The following is a 12,593-nucleotide window of genomic DNA, read 5'->3' on the forward strand; positions in this document are numbered from 1 at the left end:
TCAGTGTTTACCTAAACTCTGTTCCTCCTTTCGGTGCAGGGGAAAAATGTGGTAATGAGACTTTCACCAGGTGGGGTTTAGGCAGCTTAATTTTAGGTACGTGATTAATGGAGCCTTTTATTCTTGGTCAAATATTTATTATTTGAGCAGTTTAGATTGCTGATTTCCAATGCTATGCTCTTCCTTTCAGGGATTAAAAATTATGTTTTTACAGCCTAAGAGAGTTCTGTTTTAACTGGCAGGGTCTACTTTCTGATATATGGAGGTTCAACCGAGGAACAGCGCTATCTCACTGCTTTGCGGAAAGAAAAAGAAGCTTTTGAGAAACTCATAAGGTAATAGAGGCCCTTCCAGATCTAGAGGGTCCTCTGGATGGGGGCATATACGACTGCCTTGGGGAAGGATGGAGGGGGGATGAAGTTGGGAGCATCGCCTCCAGACAAACCTGTGGTCTGATTCATCCCAGGGTATGTGCGCTTTTCTTGTCTCCTCCCTCTCCTCTCCACCATCTCCAGTCACCTCTCGGTGATTTAACAAGGTACTGGAAACATGGCGAGAGCTGCTTTTCTGCTTGCAAAGACGTGTGACATAAAACACCAAAAATACACCTCCACCACTGCTTTTCTGAGAAATATGTTCTTAGATCTCCCCCTCCCCACCCCCACACACGAGCTTTCTCCCTTCCATTGAAATTATGATTTATTTTCTCCTGGTAAAATTTCCATTGTCTGTGGGTGGGTGACCGCCTTCCCATTTGCTGGGAAATGCTTTTACAACCCAGGCAGTTCAGATCACCAGCAGTAGAATCACTCTGGGAAGATATTTTTTTGAAGGTGTGATGTTTATCTAAACGTACGTGTACTGTTTCTAGGATGAGTGTCTGGTAAGGTTCCAATCTGAATAGAAATTGCTTTCCAGTGTGACATCAGGAAGTTGTTCTAAGTGACATGGGCATGGACTAGACGGCCACCTTTTACCCACCGCAGGTGTTTGAGAAATCTGAGAACCTTACACCAGGGCTGTTGTCAAGGAGGTGGCAGCTTGGTGAGGGAAGATGGGTCACATGGTCTGTAAGGGGTCTCAGAAGCCAGGGCAGGGGCAAGACGGGGCATCCTTGAGCTGAGCCAGAGAAAAGACTAGACCAGGGGAGATCATGGCTTGGACTGACCAATCTTCCAAGCCACAGACATTGGTAGAGCATCAGTGGCAGTGAAAGGGCAGAAATCATTTTTAGCGGCTGTCAGCATGCCAGGGCTCTACATGGAATTTCAAAATGGACAACCTTCCTCCAGCCCTGACGGTGGGCTCTCAGCAACCACCTAGAATATCCCCAAAGACTGGTTCACCCAGGGCATGCATTCCCGAGTGCCTCCTGAGTCAGGACCACCGGGTCTCTGTGGAGGGCTCAGCACAGTATATGACCAGGCCCCTTCCCCCTGCCCCGTGTCCCCTGAGTACCAAAGGCTTGGGCCATGGATTCTTCTAGCTTCTGGTCATTCCTTTCAGCCTATGAAAATGTTTTCTGTTAACCTGCTCTGTGGGCTGGTTTATATGGTATATGTGTGTATACATGGTGTTTTCTTGTTTTTTTTTTGTTTTTTGGGTTTTTTTTAAGATTTTGTTGATTTATTAGCATGAGCAGAGGGGAAGGGCAGAGGGAGAGGGGAAAGCAGATGCTTAACCAACAGCTTAAAATACATAAGATATTTCAGAAAATGTGATAACCAACCAGGTTAAACAGCTGGCCTCTCCTTGTCCAAAGCTTTTAGTGCTTCTCTGTCTGCTAGACCCTCACTGCCCCAAGACTCAAAACAGTCACAGAGGTGTCCTGGGCATCTGTAAGGTGCCATGCCCTGTGCTGGTAAGGAGATGCCGTGGTGCCGGAGGTCCCTCCCCCCTCGAGCTCATCCTCTAGTGGAGAAGATGAACGTTAGGCGGTGAAGTATTACGCTAACTAGACGTGTATAGAGTCTGGCTGCAAAGGTAAAGAACGGGGTGCACTAGCACAGGTCCGACCTGGCCCGGGGTGGGAAGCCGGGCGCTTTCCTGGAAGAAGCGGTAGGTACGCGATGCATCAGCAGGGTGCATTAGGTGCTGCCCTGACAGGGCGGGAAGGGGCTTCTGTGTGCGAAGGCTCCAGGGTCCCAGAGGCCCTGCTGAGGATTCAGAACGTGCCTGTCAAGGCAGTAAGACAGCACCGAAGCATCCTTGGTAGGAAGTCTGTTTTTAGAGGCTCTCGCTGGCCTCCAGTGGAGGACTAGATGGAGCAGGGAAACGAGTCAGCGGTAGCCAAGATTAGGGTGACGGGGAAAAGGGAACAGTCTGAAGAGAGATGTAGGAGATGGAATCAAAGAATTGGTACCAGGGGCACCTGGGTGGCTCAGTCCGTTGAGCGTCTGCCTTCGGCTCAGGTCATGATCCCGGGGTCCTGGGATCAAGTCCCACATCCGGCTCCCTGCTCAGCAGGGAGTCTGCTTCTCCCTCTCCCTCTGCCTGCAGCTCCCCCTACTAGTGCTCTCTCTCTTTGTCAAATAAATAAATAAAATCTTAAAAAAAAAAAAAAAAAGAATCGGTGCATGAGGGTGTGGGTCAGTACATCCTAACCAGCCGTTCCCCCTTTACAAAACCTCCTCTGCCCGAGGCTGCATGGGTTAACTGTCCCCAAGTTAACAGATGACCACATAGAGCTTCAGATTTTAATGTACTTTTATCTCTGGCCTGGCTTAATTCCCCAGGTGTCAGTGGTGACCGTCTACTTATTAGAAGGTAGATCTTCCCATATTACACAGCAATCAGATAGTTTCACCATTCAGAATCTTCGGATATTTACTTTCCCAGGAAAGGTGGGGAATTTGAGAAGTGTTTGTTTCGAAAAGGAAAATATCTGTGAGGTGCGGTGCTGAAAGAGCGTTTGCACCGAGCCCGTACTTAGAAATTTGACGTGAGAATAAGACGAGGTGCTTTTGCCCGGACCTCCACGGGTGATGTCGTCAGAATGAAAGCAGCACTACTACTGAAAATGCCCCAAAAGGAATGAATCTGGCAGATTGGTGGTGGAACGATGGCTTGTCTGGGCCAGATCAGTCAATTACAGATGTCAAGAGATAGAGAGAGAGAAAAAAAAAATGAAACTCCTAAGTATCGATAATAAACTGCTCCCTAGGTAGAAAAATTGGCAGTAACATTCTGAGTATACATAACTTTAGAGAGATGACTGCTTTTCAAAGGCAGGGGTAAGGTTCTTTGGAATTTTAGTTAGAAAATGTGCTCACCAGGGCACCTGTCTGGCTCTGTCGGTGAAGCACACGACTCTTGATCTCGGGGATGTGAGTTCAAGCCCCATGTTGGGTGTAGAGATTCCTTAAGAAATAAAAAATAAAATAAAATAAAATAAAGAAAAAGGTGATCCCAGAATCAGTTAGCATGAGGGCCAGAATCCATTCCGTTTAAAGGCAGACTTCTAGTACAGCGCCTCCTTCCTATATTATCATGTTGTACAAGCAATTCAGATATCGTTAAAGATGTTGAAGCAAAAATCAGAAACCTCTGTACGGTAGATTTTTTTTTTTTTTAAGATTTATTTATTTATTTATTTGACAGAAATCACAAGTAAGCAGAGAGGCAGGCAGAGAGAGAGGAGGAAGCAGGCTCCCTGCTGAGCAGAAAGCCCGATGTGGGGCTCGAACCCAGGACCTGGGATCATGACCTGAGCCGAAGGCAGCGGCTTTAACCCACTGAGCCACCCAGGCGCCCCTCTGTACGGTAGATTAAGTAGAAATAGGAATCTGCATTGATAATTACCATTTTGTGTCTGTCACACAGAGCAACTTGGGTAATTATGCTAAATGTCGAAAGCAAAGAGCTGAATTTTATTATGGTGGCAAGTTTCTGTTACATTAATTTGAGTTACCAGTTGGGGAGACTTACTATGTTCTCCACAATCCAGGCTTCGTTTCAGGAATTTACTATTTCCCGCACTCAATTTGCAGTTAAGTTATAACATGTCACGGTAAACTAGCTGCTTTTATGTAACAATATTAATTGAAACCATTGTGGAATCATCTGAAAGCAAATCTTTTTCAGCATTGTCACGGATAATTAGGGAATAAGGTTACCACGTTATTAGAAAAGTACAGTTTTAATAACAGCTATCATTTTATAATGCCTATTATGTGCCAGGCACTGTCCTGAGTACCTTCCACAGCAGGTAATCCTAACATGCCTCTTTTGAGGTAGGTTTTATTATTATGCCCATTTTACAGATGAAATTGAGGCACAGAGCCATTAAACTGCTTGTCCAAGGCTCATGGCCCGTCAGTGGTTTCAGAACCACAGACTAGAGATTCATACTCTAATCCACTAGGCTGTACAGCCACTCAACAGACTACAAATTAATCAGAAAATTGGGATGTCCCCATTTGTGATATGGAGCTTAGCCAGTAAAGTAAGTGGAAACAGAGAAAAAGGATCCCCAATATTAATCCCAAACGTCAAAGAAAAAGAAATGAAGGAGCAATAATTTTTCAATAGCTTGCCCTTTGTCCTCAACTCGAGTCTACTAGATGTCACAGAGCAGTAACAAGTGGCTTTCAGGGCCACGGCCATTGCAAAGACTATTCCAGCAGGCCACACTTGACACTGGTACTGAGAATCATGAGGAAAAGACCTGGAACTGTGCCCGCCCCCCTTGCGTGAACTGTTTACAAAATGCTGGGCTAATAATAACTTTGCGTTTGTATATTGTCTCAAGGAGTATAGAATTTAAAGTGGTAATTTCTGTTCCCCAGTGGTATCTCGGAGTGGTAACCTGTTCTAAAACATCATTTATCCAGAGTTGTTGGAAAATCGGTCCATCCGGTTTTATTTCCTTTCACTGGAAAATCTTTGCTGTTTTAGCCCTTCCTGAAATGATTAGTGAGTACTAAGGACCCATTTCCCTTCTGCTTCACGGTACCCTGGGCTCTGTTCCTGCCGTTGATCAGTCCCACCTTTGTTTCGTGCCTGCTTGTGCTTCCCCAACTCAGTTTCCTGCCCTGTGAGGGGAGAGAGCCAGCCTCATACATCCTTTGTCTCCCTCCTAGACCGCTGGCTGGTTCATGGATTGATGATAACATACTTCTGGGTTTGAAATATAAGACCGTGGCAAGCCTGGCCTCCTCTCTTTGGTTCTCGAGGATATTGTCATGACTGTAGTCCCTGATGACGAATCTGAGTTATGGTTGTACGGTCCTGTCAGCCTACCAGATGTGAGCTGCGAGCTTCCTAGAAGGCAGGAATTACTGCATAACCATATGTCGATCAGAGCACCCAACGCAGCAGGTGGGAACACTCCAGAAAGGTTTTTACAACGAATGCAGGAGCGAGGGAGTTCATGCTGCTCTGTTGCCTAACCGGAGATGTTGATTTTGTTTGTTTGTTTAAATCTCTGTTGGGAAATGTGTATGACTGGATTTTCCCTTTCAAATTAAAAACCGTTTCTCGGGGCCTCCCACCTGGAGTTTTTTTAAATCTGAAGTTCCTTTCATCTGCTCTGTGATTTTCTTGATCATTGATTTCTAACCATCCCTATCTGTGATTTACTCTGAAAGTATTGGAATGTAAATGATTTAAATTATTCTTAATGCTCAATAACACGTTAACATGTTTTTATAAAAAGCCCCAGTCTCTTGGTGGCATGTTTTTACCCATTTATTTCATGTCCCAGAGTGCTTAAAGGACACAGAGGAAGGAAAGCGAACAGCAGCTCTTTTGCTCTGGAAGATGGTAGTAGCACCCAACCACGGACTTCTTTCTGCTTCCTTTACCCGTCGCTCATCTGTGTAGTTTTATTGTACTTATTTATCTAACATATTTCTCATCTTGACACTCCTGTGGCCATGTTCTAAGTTATCATCTATGAAAGAGTAAAATCTGGAAATTTTGAAGTTTCGTTCAAAAAAGGTTGAAACTATTTTCCGCCCAGGGAGAAGGCCAGCATGGTGGTCCCTGAAGGGAGGGAAGGTAGGGACGAAGCAAATCTGGACCTGGTAAGAGGCCCCGCGGCTGCAGGCGCTGCCGTGGACACCCGTAAAGCAGGTGAGTCCCGCCTTGGGCCATGCGCTCCGGCGCCCACCATGGAGGCTGTCGGGGTTCTAGAGCTTTCCCGCAGAAGCGTGCTTTTTCTCAACGACTTTGTAAAAATGGGTGCCTGCCTTTCCCTAACCACGTGTCCCTCCCAGAGCTGTAAAATAAAGGGGCTGTGTTGTAGGCACCCCAGCCTCGAAACTAGTCACGTTCCGGCATTGCTCGTAAACGTGGTTGCCTGGCTGAGACGCAGGACGTACTTTTGCAGAGAAACTTTGATAAGCATCCATTCGGTTCTTATTTTGACCCGGAGGAATGGGCTTAGCTCAGACAGGCATTGTCTGGAGCGCCTCCCCACGTCTCTCCTCGCCCCCGTGTGTTGCTTCTTGGCACTTCCCCAGGTCCATGACACTCTCATTGCCGGGCACCGTCTGAACCATGGCGTGCTGAATTCCAAGTGCAGCGTGACCCAGATTCAACCCCCTCCCCGCTCCCCTAATCCCCGTTTCCCCATGGCAAGCAGCTGCTGTCAGCCACGCGGCCTGAGGAACGCAATATGACTGAGTTGACTTTAGCCTCCGCGGCGGGGGACCCCGGTTAGAGCCACGGGCCTCCCAAATCCAGTATGTCCAGGATTGACCGCAGAGGCTTGTTAAAGGTGTGGATCCAAAGGCCTCACTCCATGGATCTGAAACAGGGTCGGCAGCTCAGGGCCTTCTGATGCGAATGCCCCTGGACTGTGCTTTGGGAAACGTGGCCTCAGAGCATCGAGGTCTGTCTTGAAGAAGATTCTCACTAAGTCAGATAGGTTGGTGACGCTTCCTGCAGAATATAGAACGAGTGAAGGAAGCTAGACTTGACGATGCAGGTGCCGCACAGAAAGCTATTTACGGAAGTCTGTCCTTCGGAGTTCAGGCCTTCCCGGCCCTGTAGTCACGTCTTGCGGCTGCTGAAACCACTTACCGCACGCTCAGTGGCTTGAAACAACATACATTTCTTATCTTACAGTTATTAAAATTCCAAAGTCCAAATGGGTTTCACTGAGCTAAAATCGAGGTGTGAGCAGGGCTGTGCTCCTCCTAGAGGCTCTAGGGAAGGCTCCGTCTCCCTGCCTTTCCCAGTTCCTGGAAGCACCTGCGCTCCTGGGCTCCTGGCCCCGTCGTCCTCCTTCAGAGCCAGCGGCTCTGATCCTGCCCTTCCTGCTTCTCTCTCTCACTTTTAAGGACCTTTGGAACAATCTTTTAATCTTGAGATCCTAAATTTAATCATATTTGCAGTGTCTCCTTTGCTATGTAAAGTAACGTATTTACATATTCCAGGGATTAGGACATGGGCATCGTAAAGGGACCATTACTCTGCCCATGGCAGGTGCTGGTCCTCGCTAGTGCTGTCTTAAGCCAGCAGCCTTAGCGTTATCTGGGATGTTGTTAGAAATGCAGAGTCTGGGGTGCCTGGGTGGCTCAGGTTATGAGAGTTCTGGGATCAAGCCCCACATCGGGCTCCCTGCCCAGCGGGAAGCCTACTTCTCCCTCTCCCACTCCCCCTGCTTGTGTTCCCTCTCTCACTGTCTCTCTCTGTGTCAGATAAATAAATAAATCTTTTTTAAAAAAGAAAAGAAAAGAAATGCAGGGTCTTAGGCCCCACCCCAGACCTACTGAGTACAGAACCACCTCTAATTTGCTCCCAGGCGGTTCTGGGCACACTCAAATGTGGGAAGTTCTGGTCCACTGGCTTCTTCCATCTTCCCACGTCCACACTCACTGGTACCAAGACTAGCGGCTCCAGAATTTTTCACAAGAGCCTCTAAAGCAGTTGACCCAGCAAGCGTTTGTAAGTGTCCAATACGCGCCTGACTCTGTCATAGGAATTGGGAATGCGGTGGTCAGTAGAAGGTGAGCAGTGGGACCATCCGGGACCGGAGGTCAAGGGCACTGCCGAGGGAAGGCAACAGCAGACGCCGCTCTTATGAATCATCAGGACTTGCCTCAGCTCTATTTAGTTTACGAGAAATCGCCTTTATTTACTCTGTAAACAAACCTTTCTGAAAACACAGAAAAATGAGGAATAACAACACGGGGTGTTATGTTACCATGCATCACAGGTAGACAGCAGAAACCCAGATTTTATTTTATTTTTCTTTGTTTTTAAAGATTTATTTATTTTAGAAAGAGAGAGTGCAGGTGGGAGAAGGGGCAGAGGGAGAGAGAAGGAGAGAAACAGGCTCCCTGCTGAGCGTGGAGCCTAACCTGGGGCTCCATCTCGTGAACCCCGAGATCATGACCTGAGCCAAAACCAAGTCCAGCACTTAACCAGCTGAGCCACCCAGACGCCCCTGAAACACAGCTTTTAGACTTTTGTTCTGCTCCGTCTTTGGGAGTTCTTCCTCAGTGACATCACTTGCAGTGCACACTTTTTGCTCCCAGGTGGCCAGGAACAGAACAGGACGCAGCAAACCATAGTCGTGGATGTGCGGGAGTTCCGCAGTGAGCTCCCCTCCCTGATCCACCGTCGGGGCATCGACATTGAACCCGTGACGCTGGAGGTCGGAGACTACATTCTGACCCCGGAGATGTGCGTCGAGCGCAAGAGCATCAGCGACCTGATTGGCTCGTTAAACAACGGCCGCCTGTACGGCCAGTGCATCTCCATGGCCCGCTACTACAAGCGCCCCCTGCTGCTGATCGAGTTTGACCCCGGGAAGCCCTTCTCCCTCACCTCCCGGGGCGCCCTCCATCAGGAGATCTCCAGCAACGACATCAGCTCCAAACTCACCCTCCTCACGCTCCACTTCCCCAGACTCCGGATTCTCTGGTGCCCCTCGCCTCACGCCACCGCCGAGCTATTCGAGGAACTGAAACAGAACAAGCCACAGCCCGATGCGGCCACAGCCATGGCCATCACTGCGGATTCGGAGGCGCTCCCCGAGTCAGAAAAGTATAACCCCGGTCCCCAGGACTTCTTATTAAAAATGCCAGGGGTGAACGCCAAAAACTGTCGCACCTTGATGCAGCACGTGAAGAACATTGCGGAACTGGCCAGCCTGTCACAGGACAAGCTGGCGGGCATTCTGGGCAATGCCGGCAACGCCAAGCAGCTCTATGACTTCATTCATACCTCTTACGCAGAGGTCGTGTCCAAGGGAAAAATGAGAAAGTGAACAGTGACAGCGGTCTTCTTGTCACGTGACTGTGCTTTTCAGCCGCTCTCTGCCGGTATTCCTAGGCCCTGATTAATTATTAGTTCAGAATTTCCCTGTCTTCCAACACTTAATGGCTGTGCCCTCTGCTGCCTGGCTCGGCGGACCAGAACCCAAGACTCCTCTTGGAACCCCAGGCCAGAGTCCGCATGCTCCGCTATTCATTGAGGTGGGTCTGCGGGTGCTTCTAGAAGGCCCTTCTTGAAACAGGCACAGCAATTTATGTTTCTGACACAAACCAAAAGAACACGCAATCATGTTCTTGCCCTCTTCAGAGACACCCCAGAACCCAGAGAAAGAAACCCCTCTGCCATCCCTCCCCAGTTCTCTCCACATTGTCCTCAAACACATTCTTCCAGCTTTCTGCCTCTAAGAGAAATTCCTGGGGACTTTCTCCTGTGGGTGTAAGAGAGCCTCCTCTAAATCTCACTGGTGCATTTCCTAATCCACTGAACGTATGCAACATGTACTGTGACTCGATTGTGCAAAGCCAGTAGTTTTTAGACATGAATTCTCTCTTTCCAGAAATTGATGGTACAAGGGAAAGAGTCCTTGGAATGCTCACTTTTTCAAATATTTAACCTCCTAACTGTGATCTCTAAGCCTGAATGGCCAATTAGAGTCTCTTAAGACTTCCTGGTTCCTGGGCCTCTCTTCCCACACCCTGAGACCACCAGCGCCAGAGCTTCTCCCCAAGCAGTGTAAGCTCACCCTCCATTCCCCCCTTCTCTGTCCCTGTGCCGAGCACATCCTTGTGTCTGTGTGAGGACTTTCACACAAGCAAATTGAGTGGCCTGCCAAGTCTTTAAGATTTGGTTTTCCTTCCTGGAATCGAGATAAAGGATTTAAAAAGTAAATGGAAGATCAGTGCATAGACTATCTTAAGAAATACATACCTACTTAAAAACTCACAAAACCATCTCCTCCATCTCAAACCTTCTGACTGGGTTAAGTTAGCTTTTTACTGAAGTGTACATATGGGGACATTCATAGCATCTTTGTGCCATTTTTAAGCTTTTATATTTCACCATTATTAACTTAGCTCTTATTCTCCTATCTAGTAATGAGTAGTGAATTTTCTACCTCAAGAGCTGATGCAGATATAGACATCGGTGCCTCTAGCTGTACTGCACAGTTCCACATTTCCTCCATGTCGCCCGTGTTTTTGTTCCTCACAGTGTTTGCGCTCAGAGTAGACACTAGACCATGTAGCGCAAAATGGTCTTCACCTTCACAGATGTTCTTTCAACCGACCTCTCCAAGCTGAACCTCTCATGTCGACTTCTTGCTCTCCTGGTATGTTAACCTATGTTAATACTGCTAAAGTCGATGTGGATTTCAAACTCGATACAGGGTAGCACAAGAATGAATTGAGGGGTATCAGGGAACCATGTTGTTCTATGGAATTCTGTACAGTGATCTGAGGAAAGTAGAAGAGGACAGGAAACAAAAGTTAAAGGTAGAATAAAGGATCAGGCTTCTAAATGTTGTCCGAGGGCTAAATAGCTACCCCAGAGACTAGAAAACAAGATGTCGGGTACAGATGTTAATTTTCACTTCTGTACGTGTGTATTTAAGAGTCCAGTCCTAGTGAAAAGTACCTTAACATCGATACAGCGCCTCAAAAGGAGATGGTTATTACAATTTTTCTTTACCCTCGTCTAGCGCTTCTGCTTGTGGTGTATAGTTCCTGGTTTTTCTTGTAGAATTCCTGGTTTTTCTTGTAGAATTCCACCTGGCTTATATTGTCCTTTCACTGTGTAAGAGGCAGATGGAACATAGCACATCTTTTCATATGGGTTTCACTCCAGTTTAAACTTTCAGAAATAAGCTCTGTTCTTAAAGCCGCCATAAATAGCCCTTGTCGTCTAGTACAACGTGGAGAACACTCTTGGTTGTATTTAGAGAGCCGGTGTCTCTGGCTCTCGGATTCTGTTATTTGCTGTTGTACGTACTAGACATTTGAAGATGTGCGCTGTCTCGTGTGTACTTGAATTATGAATGGTAGTTTCTAATGAACTCGAAAATGGTCATTATAGATGCAAGCCTCTCACTACCACTTCCCCTTCCGAGTAAATAAATATATTTTAATGCATCTGTAGTTGTGGAAAGCCTTCAGTACAACCCTCGTGTATTGACTTTTGCCACATCCTTTTACAGATTTTTATAATCTAATAATCTTTGGCAAAGGAACTAATGCATGAATTTGCAGAATTAATGTATCACTTTATTGTCGAGCATCATATTGTTACCTTTGCCTTTTTTCTTTCAGAATAGTAAATATACCAGTTACTTATGTACTCATGCTTAGCTTTTTAAAAAACTTTTTTTTAAAAACCTGAGTTCAGCATTTTTCTATTTTACAAGCTTTTTGCTGATTTGTAAAAATCAGACTGTGTGAAAGAGAAAAGAAATCGTTTCCAACTTTGTTTAAATCATAGTGCCTCTTGATATTCTTTAAAAATTATACAGCAAGAAATCATTTTATATAGTAATAGTGGCCATAAATAATGTCCTGTTGGCAAGAAGTTGCCACTTTTTTCAGTTTGGGGCTCAGGAGACCGTATGTCTCTGTGTGTTTGAGTACATCCCGAATGCAGTTTCCCAGCCCAATGGGACTGAAAGTAATTGTCCCATTGATCAACCCACTGGCACACAGAGGGTTAAGTCTAGATTTGGTTGTGTTGAGATAACAGAATCTAGAATGAATGACTGGCCTTCAGCAGGAAAGTCTACACTGAAGCAAATCTGAAGATGTGGGTGGGGGAGAGAGGCAGACATCATTAGTCTTTGCTTTTGTTTTTCAAGCGTAATTCGATTTTCCTTTGGCTCAGAAAACTTCTTTAGGGAAATTCTCTTCTCTTTTGTGTTCAGTTTAGCCTAAAAACGTCCTCTTAAAAACCAACAGTTTAGGAAAGTTCTTTTCTCAGTCTCGAATACATTAAAACGCATCCAGACTTCAACGTGCGTTGTCATTTTTCTTCATAATTTTGCTTTCTGTTTTGGTTTATTGCTACTTCCTGTCCAATTCCGAACCCCAGTACTTCACTGTCTTTATCCACAGGTTTTTGGTAAGCCACCCTACTGCTCTTTTTTAATTTAAGGGCATGTAAGCCAAAATTTGGGTGGGAGGGAGACATAACTGATTTATATCAATTTGTAACAAGAATTGTATGTGAGTGTGTTTTTAATAAAATCTGTATTTATTCAGTATTTTCCTCAGCATTTTATGGACAAAGGAAAAATAACCATATATAGTGAAAAGACCTGTATTCCCAGCGCGTCGTATTTCCAACACGTTGGCAAATATAATTGAAAATGAAGAGAGTATTTC

At 46.2% G+C, this 12,593-nt stretch overlaps 1 protein-coding gene across 3 annotated transcripts in view; it reads left to right on the forward strand.

Moving 5' to 3' along the window:
* The window catches only part of ERCC4 (ERCC excision repair 4, endonuclease catalytic subunit), a 37,644-nt gene that overhangs the window by 18,534 nt on the left and 6,517 nt on the right, over positions 1 to 12,593 (forward strand). Inside the window, exons 9-12 of one of the 3 annotated variants that reach the window (XR_007124394.1) lie at positions 243 to 335; positions 5,963 to 6,075; positions 8,487 to 9,428; positions 10,438 to 12,472. Coding sequence is in view for 1 of the 3 variants with exons in the window: in XM_047713411.1 (XP_047569367.1) it covers positions 243 to 335; positions 5,963 to 6,075; positions 8,487 to 9,220 (940 nt within the window). In the remaining 2 variants the exon portion in view is untranslated. Of the gene's footprint in view, positions 1 to 242; positions 336 to 5,962; positions 6,076 to 8,486; positions 12,473 to 12,593 lie in introns of those variants that run through there. The other 2 variants (XR_007124395.1, XM_047713411.1) reach the window with 2 other exon arrangements.

Source organism: Lutra lutra, chromosome 18 (genome assembly GCF_902655055.1).
Source record: "Lutra lutra chromosome 18, mLutLut1.2, whole genome shotgun sequence".
In the NCBI taxonomy this organism is placed as follows: domain Eukaryota; kingdom Metazoa; phylum Chordata; class Mammalia; order Carnivora; family Mustelidae; genus Lutra; species Lutra lutra.